Source organism: Vanessa atalanta, chromosome 15 (assembly GCF_905147765.1).
Source record: "Vanessa atalanta chromosome 15, ilVanAtal1.2, whole genome shotgun sequence".
Lineage (NCBI taxonomy): Eukaryota > Metazoa > Arthropoda > Insecta > Lepidoptera > Nymphalidae > Vanessa > Vanessa atalanta.
In genome coordinates, this window is record NC_061885.1 from 9,377,170 (window position 1) to 9,402,682 (window position 25,513).

Genomic DNA, 25,513 nt, shown 5'->3' on the forward strand with positions numbered 1-25,513 from the left:
AGCGTAATTTGATTCAGTTACTCATCTTATACAAGCTCGATGGCAGCCGATAGAGGATAAGGTTCTCGGTTTAGTAATATTAATGGTTTATATAAAACATAAACGTGTTCAGTACATTTAATAAAAACAGTATGAAAACAGGCGAGTTAAGAACGTTTTCAGTTACATTCTTTGTGAAATATTCTGTTCATTGTAAAAGGTACTCAAAAATATTACTTACGCCTATATCTTTTATTCTGGTGTTAAACAACAACTGTATTGGTGTGGTCGTATAGTTTCGTTTATAGTTTATATTTGTGTGCTGCTGTTCAAGACAAGCGAGTCACTGTTATTACAGACGTACGTGTTATACTTGATAGTTCGCATAATTGGGAGTACATTGACAGTATGATAATGATGTACTCCTGACTGATTTTGGCCACAGCAGCCATTCCTAAGCGAGATACTCTGGGGTAATGCAGCTGACATTAATACTATTTTTGTACTGCAGAAGAGGGCTATTCGTGCAATTTATAACCTGGTCCCAAAAGATTCGTTAAGAGGTAAATTTAAAGAAATTAAAATAATGACTGTCGCTTCTCAATTTGTTTTTGATAATGTTATGTATGTACGCAAAAACATAAATGATTTTCCCAGAAATTGTGACGTACATTCTATTAACACTAGGAACAAGAATAAACTTGTTACTCCAAGTACCCGATTACACAGGGTTAGTAACTCTTTTTTGGGGCAATGTATACGTTTTTACAACAGGATCCCAGAAAACGTTCAAAATTATTCAATTATAAAATTCAAAAGAGTCGTTAAAGAGCGTTTGTGTGCTAAAGGATATTACAACACTAATGACTTTTTAGTTGACTGCACACCTTGGGAATGAAATGATCGCCTCCAGGCTGTTTCAAACAACTAAAATATACTTATCATTGTACCTACATGGAAAATGGTTAAAAAAAATAAAAAATATATATCCCGCTGAGTTTCTTTCGCCGGTTCTTCTCAGGTCCGAGGTGCTAAATTCCGAACCGGTGGTAGATTTTTGACAATCAATAAGCAAGTGCAAACACTTCTATATTGAATAAAGATTTTTGACTTTGACTTTGACTTTGACTTTGAGACTAGTCAACTGCGGATGCAGGGCACAAATGTGTGCGCAAAAACAAGAGCTTTATTTCTTCTTTGTTATAAACCATATAGGATGGCAGTCCGATGCGAATGGGAAGAGATCAGGCGGCAGGCTTTAAATGTATCCTTAGGAAATTTCGACGAAAAAAAAAACTTGAACACGGGACTTGTTTTACGGCTTAAAAGCTACCTACTAGACTAATGACATAAGTTTAACATATGTTAAACACTGTGTTGATAGTATAAGATACCGTTAGAGCATAAGGATTCCGATCCGATCAGTGTCTTCATCTAGAATGTGGTGATCACTTACGATACTTTTACTTACTATTCGAATTTTTAGTGCAAAAAATCTCGCTTAATTTTTATATTTATAAAATCATATAAAATATAGGTAACAAAAAAAAAACCCTCAACATTCCCTGAGGCTGTCATTAACATTTGATAAAATATTAATAAGCATCAAATAATAATTAAGGCTTTCTTATTTAATGAGATATAATAACATTTTACGAACGCGATAATAATACACCATTTTTCCTTTGTCTTAAAAGGAAACCTTATATTGTTAGAGAAGAATTAAATCAGTGTTAATTTTGTTGATTAAAAAAATAATTTAAAAGTAAATCATTCCATATAATTTTTAAATTCAAGCTACTAATTTTTCACTTAAGTCGGAGAGATGGTCTTCGCCCAGATATTGACAAATTATAGGCCGTAAATCACTATTGGAGCACGCGATTAAAATAAAAAATTCGTGCTGATTGTACATATTTTTAAGATACTTAGAATTATTTTAGGGTTGCCCCGATGTATGTAGATGAGCCGAGATGGCCCAGTGGTTAGAACGCGTGCATCTTAACCGATGATTTCGGGTTCAACTCAGGCAAGCACGACTGAATTTTCATGTGCTTATTTGTGTTTATAATTCAAAATGAATGTGTTTATAATTCAACGAAATTCTGGCACATGTGTATTCCACCAACCCGCATTGGAGCAGCGTGTTGGAATATGGTCCAAAAAAAACTTCTCCTCAAAGGGAGAGGAGGCCTTAGCCCAGCAGTGGGAAATTAGAGAAAAAAATCAATAACACACAGTCGAAGATGCGCAAAGTTGGTAAATAATTCAATATCGCCGACTATTTACTCAGCGTCGACTTAGCCTATTATCTCGTAAGACAGTCTGGTAATAATTGATTTATCCGAACTATATCCAAGTCCGGGCTTTGTCGACTCTTCATAAATCAAATTAAAATATTATGAAAACAGTTCTTCAATCGTGTTGGTTCCAATTTTATGAGTTTCGACGAATCACACTTTCTGAAAAAGTGTGATTCTTCGAAATTCTTGTTTGGTTTATTATTTCTTAACGGTCACTACTACTTCAGGTATAAATCGTTTCACTGTATCATACGTATCATACAAATGTCAAAATGTTCCCATATTATTTTAAAGTGAAATATTTGAATGGTTTATGAGATAAAATTAACAATTTTCACGATCACACACTAAATCGTTTGTGATGCTACTAATATTTTACTTAGTGAATAATACTTATTAAATATTAAAATCGTATAAAAACATTGAATATAAACACAAACTGTGTTACAAAGTGAAAATTATTGCATTGTAATCGTATAAGAATATACAAATTTATCAAAACACTCACATTGTACTTTGACTTCAGCCGTAGTTTCTATCACGCCGAGCACGCTGGCCGCCTTGCAAGTATAGTTGGCTGATTCTCTGATGTCTTCTAGTTCGAGGGTATTCAGTCCTAGTGGCGGATTGTCTTCTGAGGTGAGCCATTTTGTCAGACCTTTCGTAAAACATACATTAGATGAACGTCTCCTTTAAACTCTTAAAAACCATTTAAGTACTCTAGTATATATGTTTAATCATCAATGTGGGATATCCATGCCCAATTAATCTTTACATCTTATTATTATCACGAATATATTTTAGCATACACATACTTTTGTTATTTCTTTACACGATCGAGAAATTATTCGTTGTCTATAGTTAATGTCGCACAATATATTCTGACTGAATAATTTATTTCAACATTCAAAGGAAAAACTACTTTACCGAAAAGAATATTTGAAATTATATTTATTTATATTAAAATTAACATTGTCGTTTGTTAAAAATACTATAGACACTGTATATACATATTATAAATTACACTAGTTTCAATACACACTATTAATATGAACGGATAAAATTCATATCAGTTTCAATTAAAGTTTAAAATTAAATTCGTTACCTTTTCTCCACGTGACTGTGGGCATGGGCGATCCGAAGGCTACGCATTTCAGCGTGAGATTACCTCCAAGCATTACTTCGGTGCGCGGAGGAGGGGGGATGGAGAACTGTGGTGGAACTCTTCTCACTGTAAACAAAAGCGATTAACTTAAGATCGAACTAAAGGAAAACTTCGCCACTTTGCACCTGATATATACTTTTATAACACGAGTACCAGTGAATAAAAAATACACACATAAAATTTAATGTTTTAGAAACAATAAATATTAGTTTAAATATTAGTCATACAAACATTTAATAAACCTCGTCACAGAAAAAGGTATCTTAATAAGCTATCTTTGGAGTATATAATACATTAGATATTGAATATACTTAACATTAATTATAAGAACTGATGGCCAAGTGGTTAGAATGCGTGCATCGTGCAACTGATGATTGCGGGTTCAAACCCAGGCAAGCACCTCTGAATTTTCACGTGCTTAATTGGTGTCTGTAATTCATCCAGCAGTGGGAAATTTACAGGTTGTTACTATCATATTATTATTATAAGAACTGATGTTTGAATGATCTTTGACCATCTTTACGTGTAAATTTCTGGTCGTGGAGACCAGAAATGAGATTATCTTTTATTATATATTTATTTTCGTTACTATTTTTAGATACAGAAATATATAATCCCGATATCAACATTCTCTAGGAACATTGTGAATTTACAGGATAAGTGCATTCAAGTATTTGGACCAATTTGCGAAGTATATGTCGTCAATTCGACTCGTTCATCCGTAAATGTATCCTCCTTAACTTGAAGGTACTCCCGACATACACAACGGAAAATCCCAATTTAAGACTTCTTTGACTTCCTAAAGTTTAATCGCGTAAGATACTTATTTGTACTTTGATTTCAAAATGTAAAAACATTACTTTTAGCATCAAAATTTCAAATAGTAATATTTGGATTAAATGCAGTTCAACGTTTTTTGTTCTATATTGTTCAAGTATCGAGACTTTGATTATTTATATATTTGTACAAAAGAACTAGAACAACGAGCCAATTTTATTATCTTTGTGTACGTGACAGCTACGCTTGACGTTTGCCAAACATTATACTACTTTACTAGTGTATGTGTACTTAGTGGCCAACCGTTGGCTACAATTTGTTCGTCCAATTCGATCCGTTCTCAACTTTGGCAATCTATCTATCTTGTCTATCTAGACAAATAAATAGGCAGTCTTTTTTAAGTCATATTTTGTTGAATACTCCAATTTATATGATTAAAACTCGTCTTTCTTAAATAAGAATAGAATAAAAAAAAAAAAAAACGAATTTACAAACGCACAGTGAAAACGACAAACCGACAATCTATCCGATGTGACCAAAACCAAATTGGATTTAATGGAACATAATTCCTAACCCGCTTTCGTAAAACCTTATAGTCCTTCCATCGCACACGGAATAGATCTTGTTTGTCGCTTGAATTTATCAACGCTTAACCCGCAATATCACGCAAGAACATTGTCTGTCTAAACACGTGTGGGTTATTTTTAACACCTGAATCTCTTAAGCTGCAAGCTTGTAGTTTCATCTTCGTCGACGTGCTCTGAATATGCGCTTAGTTTGCTTTTGTAAATGAGAAAACTGGGATTATAATATAACCTTTGCTTGAAACGGTATTCGAGAGAAGTAATGGTCAGAAAACAAACGTTAAATAATTCCCTTTCTTGTTTTATACTGATGGAGTATTAGCAACAGTTCGTATGTCAGTACTAATACTATAATAGACAAAGTGAGTTTTTTTGTTACGATTTTACGTATTAACTACTTAACAGATTATGAATTTTTGAATACACATTGTCATGGGTAAAAAAACGGACCTTTGTCCCTACCTATACCCTTTGTGTACCTAGTATCTGACCCCCCCAATCGACCGTGCCGGCAAAGCCGCGGACATAAATTAGTTAGCAAAATAACTGCCTTTATAACATCCACTTGTCTTCTTGGCTTAGGGATGTGTTTTTTATATATGTGGTATGTGTCACACTAAAAAAGTAGGTAATGGAGTTGTTTATAAAAATCTAGAAATTTAATTTTCCCCAAACTAACCAAAAACCTTGTCCTTTGGATTCTAACCATAAAATTTCTTTAAAATGTTTGTCAAAATTCAACACATGTTTTTTAACGAATAGTTCGTACGTGACTTGGCAAAGTACAACATCATACTATCAATCAGGTTCAGTATATTGAAAATTTCAAACATAAGAATTCGAGCCGGCTGTGTCGAAAGCGTTTTTCACTCAGGCCACGTCGAGTGGAGGAAGCGGGTGTAGAAATGTGGAAGTAATTACCATTTATTATTACGTAACTGGCCACTGCACTCACTCTGGAGCGCCTACTTTGTAAACGCCACAGAATAAGAAAAGATAAAGGTGGAAAAACATTTACTCGCCACCCATTATGTTAATTACAGTCACGAGCCCTCATTGTCGTGCTTGTTATACGCAAACAATTTAAGCCCCTAGCAAAAAGGAATTAGACCTAAATTGGTTTGCGAGCAAACATGGTCGTTTCGTGTAAAGGCGTTAAAAATGTAGGTAGGTGTAATTTAGGGCGTCGGACAGTATTAGACGGGATCGCATGTTGCGAAGACATTTCTAGATATTGTAAGCTAAAAACGCGAAAATCCTTTCAATATTCGGAAGTCGACTGTTTACTTGTAATGTACTCTATACTTAGTACGGTTGTGTTGAGGTTTCAGTGAGGTAGTGTGACCACTCGCACGAGGAACGTAATATCTTAGTTCCCAAGGTTAGTTGCACTTAATGTACGGGATATTTAATATTTCTTATAATCAACATGTCCAACCTTTAAATTGCCCACTTCTGGGCTAAAGCCTCCTCTTCCTTTGAGAAGAAGATTAGGAGCATATTCCATCACGCTGATCCAATGCGGGTGGTGAATTCATATGTGGCACAATTTCGTTGAAATTAGGCACATGCAGGTTTTTTCGCGATGTTTTCGTTGACCGAGCACAAGATGAAGAAGAAGAATTATGAACACAAATTAAGTACATTTAAATTCAGTGCTTGCCTGAGTCTGAACCCGTAATCATCGGTTAAGATGTTCTTACCACTAGACCATCTCTCTAGGCAATTTCTTACAATCCCGATGTCTATGTGTTGTGATGACCATATATCAGCTGGTCGTTTGCTTGTTTTAATTTAACAGAGTCAACTAAATTCAGGAATAAGGTAGACCAATCATAACGCAGGTCCTTATGCCAAGATATTTCGTACAATTTATACATCACCGCTGAATAACATAAGTCATTGTTCGTATCGTTATTATGCAAATTGTATAGAATTACATTCCTGACTGACGGATCTGTTCCGCGAGGATAGACATTATAAAAGTTTCAGTGACTTAATAATTTTAAGTCGCTTCAAGGGCACTCCTTAATTTTTGAGAAATTCTCTTTATAAAGTCTTATTATAAATGTAACTCTTTCTAATTCCCGCAGCAGACTAAGGCCTTCTTTCCTTTTGCGAAGAAGAATTGGAGCTTATTCCACAAGACTGCTCTGATGAGGATTGGGGGTAGATTCAGAGGCAGGTTTCCAACGTTTTCATTCACCGTCAAACACGAGATAAATAATAAATTACTTAGTGCTAGGGCTTTGTGTCATCCCATCTGGGTATTGACCGCTCATTATATATTCTACCACCAAAAAGTAATATTTCATTCATTCATTCATTCATTCATATTCTATGAGCAGTGATGACCACTAACCATCAGGTGGCACATTTGCTAGTTAGCCTAATTATATGAATTAAAAAAAAACACAAATCAAGCAGAAAAAAACACAGCGTTGTCTGTCCAGGTCTACCTAGCAATCTTTGGTTAAGATTCAAGTGTTCTAAGATCTGGATCATCGCAGTCAAGTCCTGATTAATATAATCAGGACTTGACTGCGATATTTTCAATATGTTTTCAGTTAAAAAATTGATTCATGAAATTTACCTGTACTTTTACTACGTATTCACAAAACTAAGCGTCAACATTTTTTTTTAAAATAAATATGACATTAATAAAATAACGGACCTCGAAAATTCTACCATTACGACTACGTATCTAATAAATTTTAGACAAAAAATTTGGCTTTTTTTGAAATTTTATCACAAATCGCTTTAATATTTACACCATCGTTTTGAGGAAAATTATTCTTTTGTATAACGTTTCCGGCGCGTTCCGCTACTTTGTTTTCGCTTTTAATTAAAATGAGTCCAGACGAGAAATGTTCCGGAGATGCCATTTTCCGTATTAAAAGCGGAATAATTAGGGCCGGTGCAATTGTTTTTTTTTCGGTAGATTATTCCATGAGAGCCGTGACGGTGACAAACAAACGACATTTAGGTGTAATAATATTTCAAGAGCAATTCGTTTTAACAAGAAGTAAGAAATTAAAATACAGAATTCAACATAACCGATAAGTGTTTTGTTTATTTCAAATTATAGTAGGGCTGTATTTGAAGAGTCACGAGTTCAGTCAGTGGTATTTTGAGTGCTTAATGAGCATAAAATTTACCTCGTGTTCGGTAGTGAATGGAAACCTGCATTTGTTAGGTGATATTCCGCTACAATCTCCAACTTTTCTCCTTAAGAGGAAAAAAGTCCAGAAGGTGGGTGATTATAATTTTTCTGCCTATAAGATATTCGTGTAAAATTTAATGTATGTAATTACAAGTTGCTTACTCAATATTTTAATTTTTCATATTGTTACTGTTTTAGTATCTTTATTTAAAATAACCATATATTTACATAATTTGTTGTACTCCCACTAGTTTCTTATCTGAATTAAGCCTGAGAGTGGTGCTTCAGCGTTGCATTAGGAGCAACATACGGCCTTATCATCAGTGCATACCGATATTACATCATTTTTCGTATGTCGCATACGTATAAAATAATGTGTTTGCCAATTGAACTATAAGTATATAGGGCTATTCTCTATCTGATGATTTCAATGCTCTCATTCAGAAAGATGACAAATCGTTCCTCGTCATCGTCATCGTTCTGACGTACTTTTTTATTTTCAACTAAGCCAACTTGAACATTAATATTTAATATGAAGTAAAAACCAAATTAAGTTAGATGCAAAAGTTTCAAAATCTATATTCGAAATTAGAATATGATTATCATAACAATAATCCTCAATGGTATTACTATTATTTAGTATCCTATGGTTTCTATTACCCCATTCAAAAAAGCGCGGATTACGAATTTCTCGCTACATGGAACTATTGCAGCTAAAGTATTGCATTTAATGTACGTTAATGAACAAATAACAAGTGAGGTCCGTCTTTGAGTCAGTAAGGTTTCAGTCGAAAGGCAAACAATTTTACCTTAAATAAACTTTCCTGAAGAGGGCAAATATTAGTAAATCTGAGTAATTCTGAAACGAAGGTAGTTATTCCGTTAATTAGTTATAGCTTCGGGCGGTAATGTTTAAAGTTTGAGAACGTTTCGTTGGCAATAAGGTAATTTATACCCCGTATTGTGTGTTATAATATCGTAACTTTGAGTCTTTGCTCAAAATATGCTTTTGGTAGCCCTTCAGGGCGACAGTTATTATTTTTTTCGTTTGTTGTGACCGTTTATAATATTGTTATTATTTACTGGTGCAGTTGCAGACAAAATATATATGGAGAATTTCACGAAATCACATCCTCGACATCTCTCGATGGCGATCGTTCCATTATTTTCAGGTTTTAATCGAATCGGGTCAATAAAAGTTATTGGGTATATTTTTGCCAAGGAACATTTATAAGCAGCTAGTTGACATAAATTATGGATCTGATGATCTGCTTGTTCTTTTGTTGACAATGTCAAATTGCCAAACCACCGCATTACGAGAGTGAGGGAATCCAAAGTGCCATAGTGTACTTGTGTTTACGTGAGCAGCTCGAAATCCGGTTAGGAGATCATTACTATTATTCATTTTACGTAAAACTACGCGAGTTAATAAAAATATTTCTAGTACTTTATAGTATTATCTAGATTGTCATGTATGAGATCAACGAATATTTTAATATTATATACTTATTTTTACGAGATAAATGGTAAAAGGTAAAGGGTTAATATATTCGAAATTTCCCCCAAAATACCGGTTTCATTCTTTATTAGCACGATCTCCCTTGGTTTCATAAATCCGAAGAACCTTTTATATTCGTACGCGTTACGTATTTTATTCATATTTAGTGAGTAAAAAGTAAAATTCGTAAAACGAGCGTGTTTGAAATTACAATAAGATAACAAATATAAAAAAAATATTTGCATATATTTTGACGTAGCTACTTTTGTACAGAGTGTTTGAATTTCCATATCGACGTACTGAAAAGTGGTCCATTTTTAATGTTTGATTAGGTCAGCTTTGATTTGGAAAAAGGGTAGAAAATCTGATATGATATTATCAAATTGCATATTTTTGCTGTATTGACACTGAGATAATAATTTAAGAGGACAATAATTAATCAAATCTTAAAATTAACGTGGCCAAAAAAATTGAATACGAATCATTTATACTTTTATGATCGTAACTTGATTGCCTTAATGCCATTTATTTAGCTTCTAGTGTACACTGCATGATTTTGCCGTCCACCCTAGTTTGTCCTAGCGGATTGGTTTTCTTCCATCATTATACATTTACATTCCATAAATTACACCTTACGGCATCGATGGATAGTCCGGCGTCCGGCGTCCCATAAAAAAACCCTTAGCCGGTTCTATGACATCCGCATATGATGACTGGTAACAGGGTCGGATTTAGAGGAGGGAAATCTTCCCTGGGGCCCCCAAAATTGAGATTCCGATGAGTTAAAAATTTTAAAGTAATATATATTTAGATATCAAACAGTGAAATTATAAAAATATTACTAGTGACTGTTTTCAAAGTTACTGATACAAAAAAGGATTATTGACAAATTTGTCTAAAAGCAATGAAGATGTTCGAATTCATTTGTAAATATTATTTATGGTTCTGACTGGTAACCTACTTTGCCAAAAACCTGACGAATGTCGTGTTATCGGTACTGCTATTGTACGGTATGATAACAATTAAATTAATATAGAAGAGTCACTACAAAATATAATACTCATTTGTTATATAGAAGATTTACCAAAGTCGGTCACGTCATGGCTTACGGCATCGACTGTGTACGCAGGCACGGTTGTCAAACTCGTAATGTCAACAGCCATCAATAATAACACTTCGACCAATGTTTTGGCAAGTGACCAAAACTGTAGCCAAGATAAACGAACAGTGAATGATGACTTGCTAAGTGTTGAATGCGTCATCGTTTCAAAGCTACGTTTCGTTTCGGAATCATAACTCGTGTGGATTTTACTCGAGATCTGATTCAGCTTCACATCGTTCAGAATAACGCTATCCTAAGTTAAGCGAGTCTTTATTAACTTGCTATTTGTAAGATACTGTAGTCAGTCCAATACTGAGCAATTCGAAATTCAAATTTGTGTCCTCAAACGTAGATTCAGAAGGTTGTATATGTATGTGTTATTCATACCTCTTAAGTGTATACAAATAATGATAGACTCCATACCAAACCAATTGAATTCGACGCTTAATTGCTGTTTTCTTAAACGCTGTGTAAAGAGTAGATGAACATTTCCTCTGAGAGCGTCAAATGGGAATTTATTAATGGTAATGTTAATAGAATTTGCTAAGATTTTACAAACGGCTTCCTGCTTGCCTTTAATCCATTTTAAGCATGTTCTTGCAGGGTTGGTAACCCGCTAACATATCGGTTATTGAGACGCGAAATGCGTATGATTATCGAAATTTTCTAATTACTTCGTGGTAGGGATTTGTGCAAGCTCGTCTGGGTAGGTACCACCCACTCATCCAATATTCTACCGCTAAACGACAGTACTCAGTATTGTTGTGTTCCGGTTTGAAGGGTGAGTGAGCCAGCGTAACTACAGGCATAAGGGACGTAACATCTTAGTTCCCAAGGTTGGTGGCGCATTGGCGACATTTCTTACAGCGCTATTGTCTATGGGTGAAGGTGAACACTTGCCATGCCAGCCCATGTGCTTGTCCTCTAACTTATATCATAAAAAAAATTTAGTTAAAAACACTCAACTCCTATGTCGGAAACGTGGTATTAGGGATTATTCAATTCTAATCCGTCGTAAGCCTAACAGCATCGTATTTATTCCAACTATAAACGAGTCGACTTAATTCCATCAATTGCGTTGTATCTACAATGTAATTAATTGTACGTCGTAATCGAATAGACAATAGTTCCACTATTTACTTTACACGATAGATATATAAAAGTATAACAAGGTTTTGTTCTCGGTCACCTCAGTCACACCTTTGTAATTGCTTTAACATCGCGGACCCATTACACAATTAAGTCTCAATCAACTGTGTCTATTATTCTTAAAAGGTATTAAATCCGGAAACAAAAAGAAGGAAGAACAAGGACTTTAACAGATACAGTAAATAGTTTATTAAATAAAGTTATTCTAGTTAAAATAAATAAATAATCAATTAAAATAATTAACAATATTTAAACGGATACTGAAAAGAATTGCATAAAAATGTCGTCATATAAACTACTTTTTTATTATTAATAATGTAATATAATGTTACAACGATTGATCATTTAATAAAATTATTAAAGTATCATAATATAATATACTTAAGTAAATAGAGAACCATTATTATTTAACTTATTTATAATTTTTTTATCTAAACAGATACGAAAATAATTAGTATTCTCAAATGACTTGTTTCTCTCGACTCATTATTATAAAATATAATTAAACAATTTTACCGCCCCGTCTATTTTTGAATTTAGAATATCAATTTACGAGGAATATGAAATAATATCTTGTCCTGTTAATAGTCTAAATTTAAAGAGGGCTAAAGTGTAAAGCGTTGTTACCTATATAAAAATATTACATACTACACAGTCATACATAATATTAAACATTACAAACTGATTTCCGAACGGTTGTAGTGTTTAAATATTGACCGTTCGAAAACGCTTTATAATAAAGTTTACTTGAATAAAATACATTTGATCTGATTGTGATTACTAAAACCTTCTTCGAAACGCCCGGCATTTCCTGATGTTATATGTACATATTGGTTTGATAGTTTTTCAAAAAAAGGTTCATTAGAATAAAGAGATATTGAAAAATCAAATGATAAGAACAAAACACTAACTTGAAATAATATTAAAACAGTTTAGTTTACTTCTACCCAAAACGCACGCAATAACTCCTCAATCAGAATTATGTTTCGAATATTTCTATATCACAATTTTTTCAAAAGTTCTGGAACACACCGTTTACAGAATTGGCAGTGTAGGTTTTAAACTATTAGTAAATGGGTCACCAGATGGTCACCACTGTCCACAGAGATTGGCGACGTGAGAATTTTATTTCTATCATACGTTACATCGTCAAAATGCCAACCATGAAACTAAGATATTATGTCCCTTTTGCCTGTAGTTATACTCAACTTTCAAACCGGAACAGAACAATATTAAATATTGCTGCTTGGCGATAGAATATATGATGTGTGGGTGGTATCTATCCACACAAGGAAGCCCTTAGAAATGAACGCCCGCATAGCCGACCGTCGGGACGTCACGGTAGCACGCGCAAGCGATCCCATGCGACATCACTAGTTTTTTTCGATGTCCTAGGACGCATTAGACGTTTTAGGTACCGTCTAGCCTCCGTTTAAAAGCATCATTCCAGCAAATTAAAATAAAAAACTACAAAGCCATCCCAAATAAAAGTTTTCGTGCAAATCCAACTTCCGGATAATGCTGGTTCTGGTTATCTTGATTCTACAGAACTTTTTAAGGAACTTGAGACGCTGCAAAACTTGTATATCAGTTTTGTTTTCGGGTTCCGGAAAATTGAACATGTTTCCAAATTTCGGGCTGAACTGAAGTGGCTTCTATTACGGCTTCGTATAGATTACGTCCTATCTGTTCTATACAATATTTTTTGCGCACAACTACATTTAAGAGATTTTTCTTTTTTCTTCTATCTATCTCGTTCTCCTTGTCGTTCGTACTTATATTGCGTTTCCCGTCTGAGTATTCTCTATTCTAGTCCTTGTAATAGTGTTAGAGATATTGTAAAATTTTAAAGCGTAGTTCAGATGTATGAAAAATGCCTTTAAATCGCATTGTGTATTGTTTGGCATGAAAATCGATTGTATAGCGCTGCAATATTTGCAAATACATATATGTTAACTTATAAATTGAAACCCGGACTACAAACTGAACTGAAACTGTTTGTCGCTGACGAATATGTAACTAATATTTATTTTTAGTATTCTATTTTATTTATATTCATTTCGTATCTTTCATGACTTAATTCGTAATTAAGAGTCATAGAGTAAATATTTATATTTTTTGTTTATTTTATTATATAGATGAGACGATATTATTTCTATATGCTTTTGAAGGCGGTTTGTTTCGTTTCGTAAAAAGCTTTGTTTCGATAATCAGAATAATACATGAATCAATTATATCTGTCATTCAATTTATTTTCCGTGTCCTGAATAAACATCAACAAAAACCTGCCTGTTTTTCTAAAATCAAACGAGTTAAGCATAATTCTGTCGTGCATGAGTTGGCTTGGAGAGGATATTGTATGAGAAGATTTAAATAATATAGCTTTAATTAAATAAGTAACTATATACGGTCCGTAAGAACCTTTGCATTGACTGTGGAGCCCAACTGTAGGATTGAGAGTGGGCTTCCACTTTTAAACTTCTTTTCAAGCGTAAATATTCAGATCGAAGTCGAGCGTAAAAGCTAATAAAATTATACCAAGTAATATTATCACGTAAAAAAATATATCAGGAAAAAACTTTAGACAAAAAGATAAAATATATTTTTCTAAGCTATAGATTTTAACATCCCGTTCTACTCAAGGCGGCCGCTCCTCTCGCCCGGCCGGCCCCGACTATCGCTAATATCAGAAACTAATGGACCGTCTTTAATGGAACATCATTTTTTTCTTTGATATCCTAGAGAGAATATTAGTTATGGAATATAATGCGACACTATAATATTCGATACGATATTACTAGACCCATACTACGACTAAACGAAATAATATTTCTATAGGTAAAGACATATTTATCTATTTAGACTTATTTGATCATATTTACAACTAGCTGTGCCAGTATTTCCTGTGCGTTTGAATTTAACAAAAAGAGTTATTGTTGGAGCTTAAGTTACTCCTTATTAGATCAACTATCTGCCAGTGAAAGTCCCGTTAAAATCGGCCCAGCCGTTTAAGAGATTAGCCGAAACAAACTGACAGACATAAAGATAATAACTATTTTTTGGAATTTTTGGTATATGTACAGTATATACATTAAGTAAAAAGTTAACGGTTATTTTATTATAGAAGATATACAACGATTTTTAAATATTCATGTAAGATTTAATGAACCGTAAAGCTATAATATAAATATATTTCCTATAGTTTATATAATAATTGTTTTCTACGTGGTTTATTTTATGAAGTGATTTTTATAATAGCACTCATGTCTCAATTTTATTTACTTTTGTTTGTATGCTTTATAGGTAGGCGGACTGGCGAAAGGACATATGGGTGTCCCCATAGATATATTTATCAACATACTAGTAAGCTCGCGAAACTTCGCTTTTATTCAACAGATTTTTAGGTATTTCGAAAACTATGACAGGTTTTGTTTAGATTTAATGTCATTGTAAGCTGACGACGACGACGACAACGTTTGTTCGCACGTTTTACATTTTGGAGTAGGGACGATAAGGGCTTGGTGGTAGGGTTTCGTGGAAGTCCTTCTACGTAGGTACCATTCACTCATCATATATTCTGACGACAAGCAGCAATACTATATAGTATGTATAATGTATATACATGTTTTCCGGTTTGGGCGAGGTGAGTCTGTGTAACTGCAAGAACAAAGGGTATAACATCTTAGTTCCTTAGGTGGTACAGTAGGGATGTAAAGAATGATTAAATTTTTTACGGCAACAATCACCATCAGAAGACCATCAGAAGACCCATTCGCAATGCATATGCCATAAAATAAAAGTCAGATGAAATTTCGCACTTATAACGAAGTCCAATTGACAGATTTCCGTCACTGCAGCCATTGGCAAAGGTTAATAGTCTACTACGCAGGGAAAATTTTCCTTACTCTCCTAATCTCAATAACTTTTTATCGATGATAGAATTTGAACCCAGAACTACGAAATCTGCAGCATTATAAGCCAACAAGGCAGTTCCCATCTCAATATTAATATAGCATGTTGCTTGCAGCTATTAATAATATAATACGTCAATACGTCGGAGTATAACTTTAATTGTCGCCCGATGTCAGGGCCTGTAGCTTGTTTGAATGTAATTTTCCTAAATACCTCAAATTATTCATTTATAAACTTCGTCGAAGTCGATAAATTACATCGTTTACGACTTGAGAAAGTATTTCGGTAAACCTAAATAAACTTTATCCTAACTTCAAACATTGTACTTCGGATAATTTTCTATTTCTCATCGAAATTTGTATCGGAGTTTGTAAATTTTACCGAGGAGAACCGGCACTAAGCCCAGCTGATTTTCATTTCGACATAACCCTTTTACGGATAAGTTAATTCGTCAAGTCAACGTGCATTATATATTTATATATATAATGCACTTGCCAGTTGTATCCTGCAAGTATCTTTAGCCAGTGTTAATTATTTACATTTGGAGACAACTACTTCCCTGATAAGCTTTATTTGTGCTTGTTTTAGTTTCTATTATTAATTTAAGAGTGTATTACTTTTTATTGTAATTAAATAGTGCCTTCAATACCTTTAGTCGTGTATCACACTGCATTGGTCTGTGTACTTGTGATTGCATTGTTTTTTTGAATATGCCGATGGTGTTTCGAATAAATAAATAAATTAATAAATAAGATCGCCACTAGCTCAAGCTTTTATTTTATTTTCATAGTTTTTCAAAATCAAAATCAAAATATACTTCATTCAAGTAGGCTTTTACAAGCTTTTGAATCGTCATTTAATAAACTATATCAAGTGAAGCTACCACGGGTTCGGAATGTCGATTCTACCGAGAAGAACCGTCAAGAAACTCAGTAGTTACTCTTTTACAACATTTAAAAATACAGTCGAAATGTTTCTGCTTTATTTTCCCTTTATATACAATAAAGACTGTTTTTTATTTTTATAAATTATTTTTAAATTAAAATATAATTTATTTATATGATGTTTTTGTAACATTTTATTTTATTTATATATAGAAATAGAACCTCGCGTTATTACTATTATCCGTTGAGAGCTTTGCGGTTGAATGTGTAGCGTATGTCTATTTTCGTATTAAGCCATTACTAACAGTCAATTCAGATTATAGGATCGATGCTCTTGAAATATATATTTTCACGGATAATTTAAGAAACTTTGATTTATAATAAATTATGAGTTCAGTGAATTTTTAATTTTACTCCTCCGTTATATCTAAAATATATCAATAGATTTCAAGTATCTAGTATAATTAAAAAACTAAAATCAAATTATAAATTATATATATAATAATATCTGTATGCGATAAAAATGGAAAATTTTTGTTAATTTTTTTTTATTGTTTAAATATATCACACATAGCTTCATACGTATATATTATATATTTTTTATGTATGTGTATTTGTATGAAAGCGTGTGACTAAGTTGAACACTTCATTCGTTCATTCTTGGCATTCTTTCCTGCACTTTGAAAGGCTTCCAAAGGTGGAGGTGGAGAACGCTTTTTGCATTAAATTTGCCTTTTGTTCGGTAGATATTTTATGACGTACAAAAAAGGTATTTAATAAGCAAATATATTATTTAAAACGAATAAAAAAAAAGGTGCGAACCTAATTTAAAGCAGGTTTCGATTACTTATTAGTGATAAAATAAACATTGTAAAATAGGATAGTATGTGAAGCATTTAATTGGTTTAGCGAGAAAATTAATCACGTAATTTTCGTGTAATTCTGTTCGCGTCATAAACATATTTACTTTCATCATTTTCTCATAACGCGCAAAAGAAGTATAACTTCAGAAAGTAAATCCCTATCCATTTATTATAGCGAAAGCGTATTGGCTGTTATGTCCTATTTCTCGAAATCATCACGAAGAAACGGATCGTCGTGACTAATTCAATAATTTGTCTTAGATTTTCGCGATTATTACACATTGAATTAAAACTAGTTTTTTAACGGATTTAATCGCGTATATTAATTATTTTATTTTAACATCCCGACGTTTCGAGCACTTTGCAGTGTTCGTGGTCACGGGCAGACTGAATAAGTCTGCCCGTGACCACGAACACTGCAAAGTGCTCGAAACGTCGGGATGTTAAAATAAAATAATTAATATACGCGATTAAATCCGTTAAAAAACTAGTTTTAATTTAATTCAATAATTGTAGTTCAATGATCCTGTTAGTTATACACGAGTATGAAAAGCACACATCACACACACACACGGGTGCGGCGATTGACGGAAGCAAACATTGTATAAAATAATTACTAACATTAAATAGAACAATTATATAAAAAAATATCGCGCGTCTCATGGAAGAACTAAAAACGGTTTTCCTACACGCCTTTATAAATTGTTAGCACTTAAGTACAATCAGTCACGGCAATCTGAAGCGAGATAGTTAGCGTACCGACGCTATCTCATGCGAATATACTGCGAATATTATTCTCACCGCAGCCTACTTTCCGTCTGATAATAAAGCGCTGCAGTTGAAAATAACGACTCCCATATGTAATTTTGAACAGCGCCGTAACAGCGCTCGGTGGCGCAAACGTATGAGTGTTTGCGGCCAACTGGGTGCCCCCGTTTCAAATTGCGTGTTATGGACTAGAGTAAACTTGATGAGGGCTTTGCTTGAAATCTATAGGTTTATTTATTGTCGTCATTTATGCTGAAATCGATGGCGCTTAAAAATAGAAACTCGGAAACTTTCCTGTTACGAAGTATCGGACGTTCGTCCACGTGTGAAGGCAAGTAAACAAGTAAACATCGAATACGAGTCGATACATTTCTTATTTATAAGAGTGACTTACTCGTTATAAACTGAAAGCTAACGGATCGAATATTTCTAAAGAAAAATGTTTGTTTTAATAAAATTGGTAAATGACAACTAATAAATTTATTATATTAATTTATCCCACGAACAAATAATCTCAACAGCGTCATAAAATTAGCCCGCGGCTTTGCACTTTTATATAAACCCATGTCACTAAAAATCTCTATTCGTGGATTGCTGTGACTGAACAACAAACAAATTTTATAATATTGGTACTAATAGGCTTACCTTTGACATACAACGACGTCGGCTTAGAGAACTCTGTTCCGATGGCGTTCTCGGCAACACACTCGAACTTGCCTTGATCTTCTTCCTCGCTTTTCACTATTTGTAAAGTACCTGCGAATAAAATGATTTCATTAGTAAGAAGATAGATTCGAAAATAAACTATTCATGGACATACTGTATTATAAGTAATTTTGTTCGTATTGTAATCTTTCAGCCATACATCGCCTGATAATTTGTTAATACTTTTATTGAAATTTTCGTGAAGGTTGAACAGTGCTATCAAGGTTTAGAAGATAGCGCAAGTCGTGTCGGATATCTTTAAATATAAAGCATAGCATAGGTAGCATAGCTATTAGTAGTAATATATAATATTCTTATATTGTATTTGATACTCGTAGAATCAGGTCGAGGTTAAAAAGTCAACAACAATTGTAGTCGCGTTCTACATAGAGAACACGTTATAGGTAAGGGTTAAGACCTCCTCTCTATTTAAGGAGAACGGTAGTCAAGTAGTAGTAGTTTATACGTGTTCCGATCTTTCTTCTATTATTATTAAATATTTTTAAATTATTTATCCGCAAGCAATAATATATCCATAACTTATCATAATGTTCCCACGAGACGTCAATTCAAGACGCCTGCAGAGAGTTCAGAGTAAGTACCAGCCGGGTGCTAAGTACTGACAATTATTTGACAGAAAAACTCAATAACTTTTTATTGGTCCAAACTGGAATTGGACTCAAGACCTAAGGATTTTCAGCCTTATATGCTAGTCTAAGGCCAACGAAGCTACGAAGTGCATTTATACATATTACGAGTTATTTATGCTACATTGTAGCAAATTCAACGAGTTCGCGTGACCGTTTAGACTTACTTAACAATTTAATGCTAACAATAATTTTGATATTTTATGATTTCAGAATGTGAGTCGAATTTACCACGAATTTTGTATTGCAGTAATTTTTTTTTTTTACTTAATATTAAATTCGACATATTTGATATTTGTACTGAAAACTATAAAACGCATTTATTCAAGTAAAAAACTTAATTTATCGATCCATAATCTACTTATATTATTAAGTTTTCTGATTCACATAAAACTAGAATTCCTGAGATCACACATTACAATAATAAAATATCGAATGACACTTGATGAATTCATTACGAAATAGAATAAAATTGTAAGAGGATGTTTTCTGTATATCTGTATGTTGAGAATGATTTGTATGTACTTTTTTCATGCACAAAACTATTGATTAAAAAGGGAGAAGAAGATTGATTAGAAAGAAAGAAGAGAATTAAAGAATCAGTGCTAGATTCGAGTTAAATTGACTTGCAAATTAGTTAAAGTCTACACTACAATAGTGTCGTGACATTCTTTTATATGATGTGGTCCACCCACTCATCTGATATTCAAACTCTAAACAGTTACTGTTCGGACTGAGAGTGACCCAGTGTGACTTCAGGCACAAGGGAAGATAGTAATAATTGTTATAGTGATAATGTCTTTGGATGTTGGTGATCACTTACCATGGACTTTAGATATGTGATATCATCTCGTCTGCTCTAATTATACATTTAAAAAAAAAAGGTGAAACGTTTATAGAATTTATATATTTAAAGAAAATCGATTAATAATTAGAGATATAAACTTTTATTAATAAAACAAATATAGATATTTCAGATAAATAATAGATTTAAATGTCGTTTGCCGTCACGGCGTACGAGTCGCATTTATCGCTAAAGCGCACCAATAGGTGTTTCACGTCAATTGAAATCAAATGAAAAGGGTTATATTAAACGTCCCACAGAAAGAAGTCACTAAAATTCTCTCTTAAACTAAAATAGACATTCAGCAAAATTTGTATAACATCCGCGGACCTGTCTACTTTGTAATTGAATAAGTACGGAGCACGTGTAGTTTTCACACAGACGATTTAGTATGCGCTTATCGATGGGACGTACGTGCTCCAGAACTACGAAACTACTAAACTGTCAAAGGGATAAAAAGTTGCGAGTTGTAAACAACGTACTTCCCGTGTTCACAAAGGGAATTTAATTACGAACGAATTCTGAGTTTTATACTCCAAGAACTTTTAACGATTTCATTGACTTCATTTTGTTTTACGAATGTTGTCCAATTATAATACCTATATTACACCATTCCCTAGAATTTCAGGCGAGGATTCAATTTTATTAGAAAGTAAGCCAAACGTGTTTATGGACCTAATGGTAATTAATCGAATTTGTCCAGAGACACTGGCCCTGGAAAATAATAAGCTACTTCGTACACTGTCAATATGCTGGAACTCGTAGTATCCGAAATGATTATAATGTCTAAAATTTTACTTACTAACTTACTATTGACTGACAAAGCGGAATAAAACAATACAGGTGTTATGATGGTACAGTGACGGGTGGGTTATATAATCAAATAACACCCATTTGCTCTAAGTTTGTCCTTCGCAAATCACATAGCAAATCTTCAAAATCCAAAACCAGAGGACTAAATTCAGATTGAAAGATTTCTATTTTATTCATTATACAATTATCCTTCATCACAGCTTTGTTCTTAATACATATTATCCCGACAACAATATGGGATCTGACTACAGTCAAATCCGATGAGGATGCTCCGAATGATTTCGGCTTAAGCGCCGACCGTCTAATGCCGACGACTTCTGACGGCCGTCTTAAGATTTCGCTCGGGACATAAATCAGTACACGTAATAATCATTTACGTCATTCATTAGGAGTTACTGCAGCTCATATGTGTCCCCGTGAGATCAGTGTAACCACTTAATCAAACGCTTCGGTAAAGTAAACCGACCTTACCTCCTGTCGACCTAAGAGCTAGATTAGACGAGCCTCAATGATAAAGCGTGTTTGTCCATTCACGCGTGAGCCAGGGATGCCTAACGTCTTCAAACATCGACGTTCCGTTTGCTTAAACGTAAAGGGCCGACACGGGTCGAAGTGAACTGGTCGCGTGTAATGCCAGTACGAGCCGGCTATTCCGTTGGACGTTTATGAATAGCGCTTATTTTTCTTTTAATTATATGTCCCCCCTGCTGGCCGTAGCGTGAGTGTACACATACATATTAATTTATCTGTTTGAATTATTCGATTATTAATTAATTCAATTGGGTTAGAATGATTAAATATTATTTTATATAAAATGTATTAAATTAGGCAAATGTTCAACAAAGTCACAACAGTTGTAAATATATTAAATAATAATACACACAAGAGCTTATATTAATTGTAATTCAAATGCATATCATTAAGAGGCAGTTGAGTGTATTAATCAATCTGATCAATTACGTACGAAAATAAAACATGCTAATATCGTTAATGTGAAACGAACTACGATACTCTGAAATGTTAATGATAAAATTTAGTTACGGAAGTTGCTTGAAAAAGAGTAACTACTGAGTTTCTTGGCGGTTCTTCTCGGTGGAATCTACATTCCGAACCGGTGGTAGCTTTACTTTAAATAGTTTGTTAAATGACGATTCAAAAGTGCTTGTAAAAGCCTACTTGATTAAAGTATATTTTGATTTTGCTTATATAAAAATCATAAAACCGTCTTGGAACATTGTTTAAAATCAACATATTATTTTTTATTAAATAGTTATCCAGTTTTCGCCTACATCAAAAAGAAATTCATAGATACGTTACTTATTATAAGAAATACAAATAACTTATTAATATAAATGTATTATAATTTATTTAAACTTGTTGATAAAAGTACAAAATAAAAACAATAATTACTTTCCATTCGATCTCAAACGTAAAAATTACGTTAAAGTTAGTCGCAAATAGAATTCGATTACGCTGGCAATAACTACTGTATTTATAGCTATAAAATGCAACGAAAGCAAACTCAGACCGTGGCCGGCAGTACATTTCGCATATTACAGTCGTCCGATGCGTTATTATGTTATGTAGACAATTTAATTAAATGTTGCCATATCTCTGCTTATGTACACACACGTGTAAGCCGGTTATTGCATCGGTACTGTGTGCTTAGTTCCGTCTCTATAGTCTATTTCGTGATAATTTGCTTAAAGACCGCATCATTAGTATTCAATATGCTTTGTTTGAGACAAAGATACATATATCGATGTATCTCTAGTATTTCTAATTTTTTTTGAACATAACTTATTATACTAAAATATAATATATTTTATTTTAATGAATTAATTTAAGAATTATCATGTTGCATGTTCAATGTTTAGTTCTAAAGAATAATTTATCAAAGTGTGTGTGCGTATCTTACGTGACAAATTAGTTTTAGCAACCTTGGTATTGATTATTAAATTTTACTGTCCTAAATAATATACCTATATGTATACAATATAGACAATATTGCCTAGAGGATAGACACGTATATTTAATTGAAAACTGTTGATTTGAAATACTTTCTGCATCGATGTATTTTCACACTCTTGATTTGTGATTATCATTAATTTCGTGCTCGGAAGAAAACCTATATGTATCGAATAAAATTCTGACACATGTAACCAACTAAGCTACACAAGAGCCTGGTCGAATAACCTACAAACCATCCCTTGACGGTATAGCATTGATTTTTATGGAATACGTAATAAACGAGCAGGAGGCTCATCTGATGAAAAGTCAATATACCATCCAAGGACATCTGCAACACCGTGGCCTTGCAGGTGCAAGACCTTTAAGCTTTGATTTTCATTTCAAGTGTACTGTTTAGTGTGACTGAATAATATGAAATCTTAAGCCGAGATGGCCCAGTGGTTAGAGCGCGTGCATCTTAACCGATGGTTGCGGGTTCAAACCCAGACAGGCACCACTAAATTTTCACGTGCTTAATTTGTGTTTATAATTCATCTCGTGCTCGGCGGTGAAGGAAAACATCGTGAGGAAACCTGCATGTAATAATTTAATTTTAACGAAATGATAGCACATGTGTATTCCACCGACCAAATTGGAGCAGCATCGTGACATATGTTCCAAACCTTCTCCTCAAAGGGAGAGGAGGCCTTAGCCCAGCACTGGGAAATTTACAGGCGGCTAATGTAAACAATGGCTCTCAAAAAAGTTAATAATGACGAGGCCGTTGATTAATTGTTACATTTATCTTAACTTTTGCCAGCAATCAAAAGAAATATTAAAATATATTAACAGTTGAACATGAAAGGAGACGATTGACATCAGGTTTGATATTAAAAAACGAATAAATAAGAATGTAATCTTTAATAAATATAATAGAAGAATATTTTACGAAGGAAGTTTATTATTTCAAACATCCCGGAACCAGACGTTCTGCAGAACGCTAATATGCAAACAATAACTGTATAACGTATTAACTCAATTGTACGAACGATACGTAAACACAGAAAACAAGCAAAAAGATGTATATTGAGGATTCTTTATTATATTTATCAACATAATATTATTGTATGAAACTCCTATTCATACAAATAGTATTATGATGAACTGTTTACAAATATATTATTAATGCGAATTTTTGGATGGATATATGTTTGTCACTCAATCATTTCAAATCGGATTTGAATGGACAGAAGATTTTAGCTTGATTTAGTACATCGGGTACTTTTTATCCCCCCACACGCAGACGAAGCCGCGGGCGGGAACTAGTATATAACAAGGATATAAGAATCATTGTGTACTTTTTACAACAACAACCTCAAATAAATGTTTTCAGTATGAAAAAAAATACCAGTACATAACTAGAATTAGACGATAGGATACTCTGAATATTTTTCATATTCAGAAATGTCGCTTCTGATTAGCCCCTTCACCAAGTAAATAGATAACAATTTTTCTCAGTGAAGTTTTGTACACTATTTCATCCCGAGTTAATATTGCGAAGGTGTTGCAAAAATATGGTAGTCTCTGGGCGCGAGCGAATAAATTTAGGTACGCCGTCTACCGGATATGACGTAAGATAGCTAGGAATATCGCTTTGAATTATTTATACTCTCTGCAACTTTTTAAAATGTTCAAAACAGTTGCAATATAAATAAATAACATGTTTATTAAAATATCATTTGTTTGTTGACCGTAAAAATACATATTTTTGACAAAATAAAACGTATATTTATTTTAAATTGCCGTCAATGTTAATTCTCACAAATACATATTTCGAGTCAGAAAATATGTATTTGTTTATAAAACTATAAAAAATTTCAATCATTAATTAATTATACTGAAAATAAATACACAACATAAAACTTATTATAATAAATACTAAATGAACGTCGATTGACAGCAAGATATTGTTTTTTTCACAGATAATAATATTCGTTCCATAAGAACCGTGAATCGTTGTTGTACAATATGTAGATTTTAAAAAGAAAAACGAGCAAGAAACACAATAATTACAATCAAATTAACAATATTTCGAAAATCCTTTCATAAAAGATTGCCTCGTCTACATTACTGATAGCAATAACATAATTAAATACATACGAATAATACGTATGTATTTAATTTTAAATTAGACGTACGAATCATATAAAATTAAAATCTACGTCTAGTAAATAAACGTTTTTCTATTTAATAAAAGCTAGTCTCAAGCTATGCTATACTATTGTTTAAATAGAGAGCGAGCACGAGACCTTTTCTAGGCGCACGAGGATAAAATTTATGCGTATCAATTCTCAGCGGGGGATGATGAATTGAAAAGTAATGCGCGAATAATATGACTATACTTGAA

The 25,513-nt window shown here is 33.2% G+C and overlaps 1 protein-coding gene across 5 annotated transcripts in view; it reads right to left on the minus strand.

The window, feature by feature from the left end:
* LOC125069611 (tyrosine-protein phosphatase Lar) overlaps nucleotides 1-25,513 on the minus strand; it is a 368,834-nt gene that overhangs the window by 22,394 nt on the left and 320,927 nt on the right. For all 5 annotated transcript variants that reach the window (XM_047679172.1, XM_047679170.1, XM_047679171.1 and 2 more), the window contains exons 7-9: nucleotides 18,793-18,903; nucleotides 3,388-3,513; nucleotides 2,791-2,940 (exon numbers count right to left, since the gene is read on the minus strand). In XM_047679172.1, coding sequence (XP_047535128.1) covers nucleotides 2,791-2,940; nucleotides 3,388-3,513; nucleotides 18,793-18,903 — 387 coding nt within the window. The remainder of the gene's footprint in view (nucleotides 1-2,790; nucleotides 2,941-3,387; nucleotides 3,514-18,792; nucleotides 18,904-25,513) is intronic.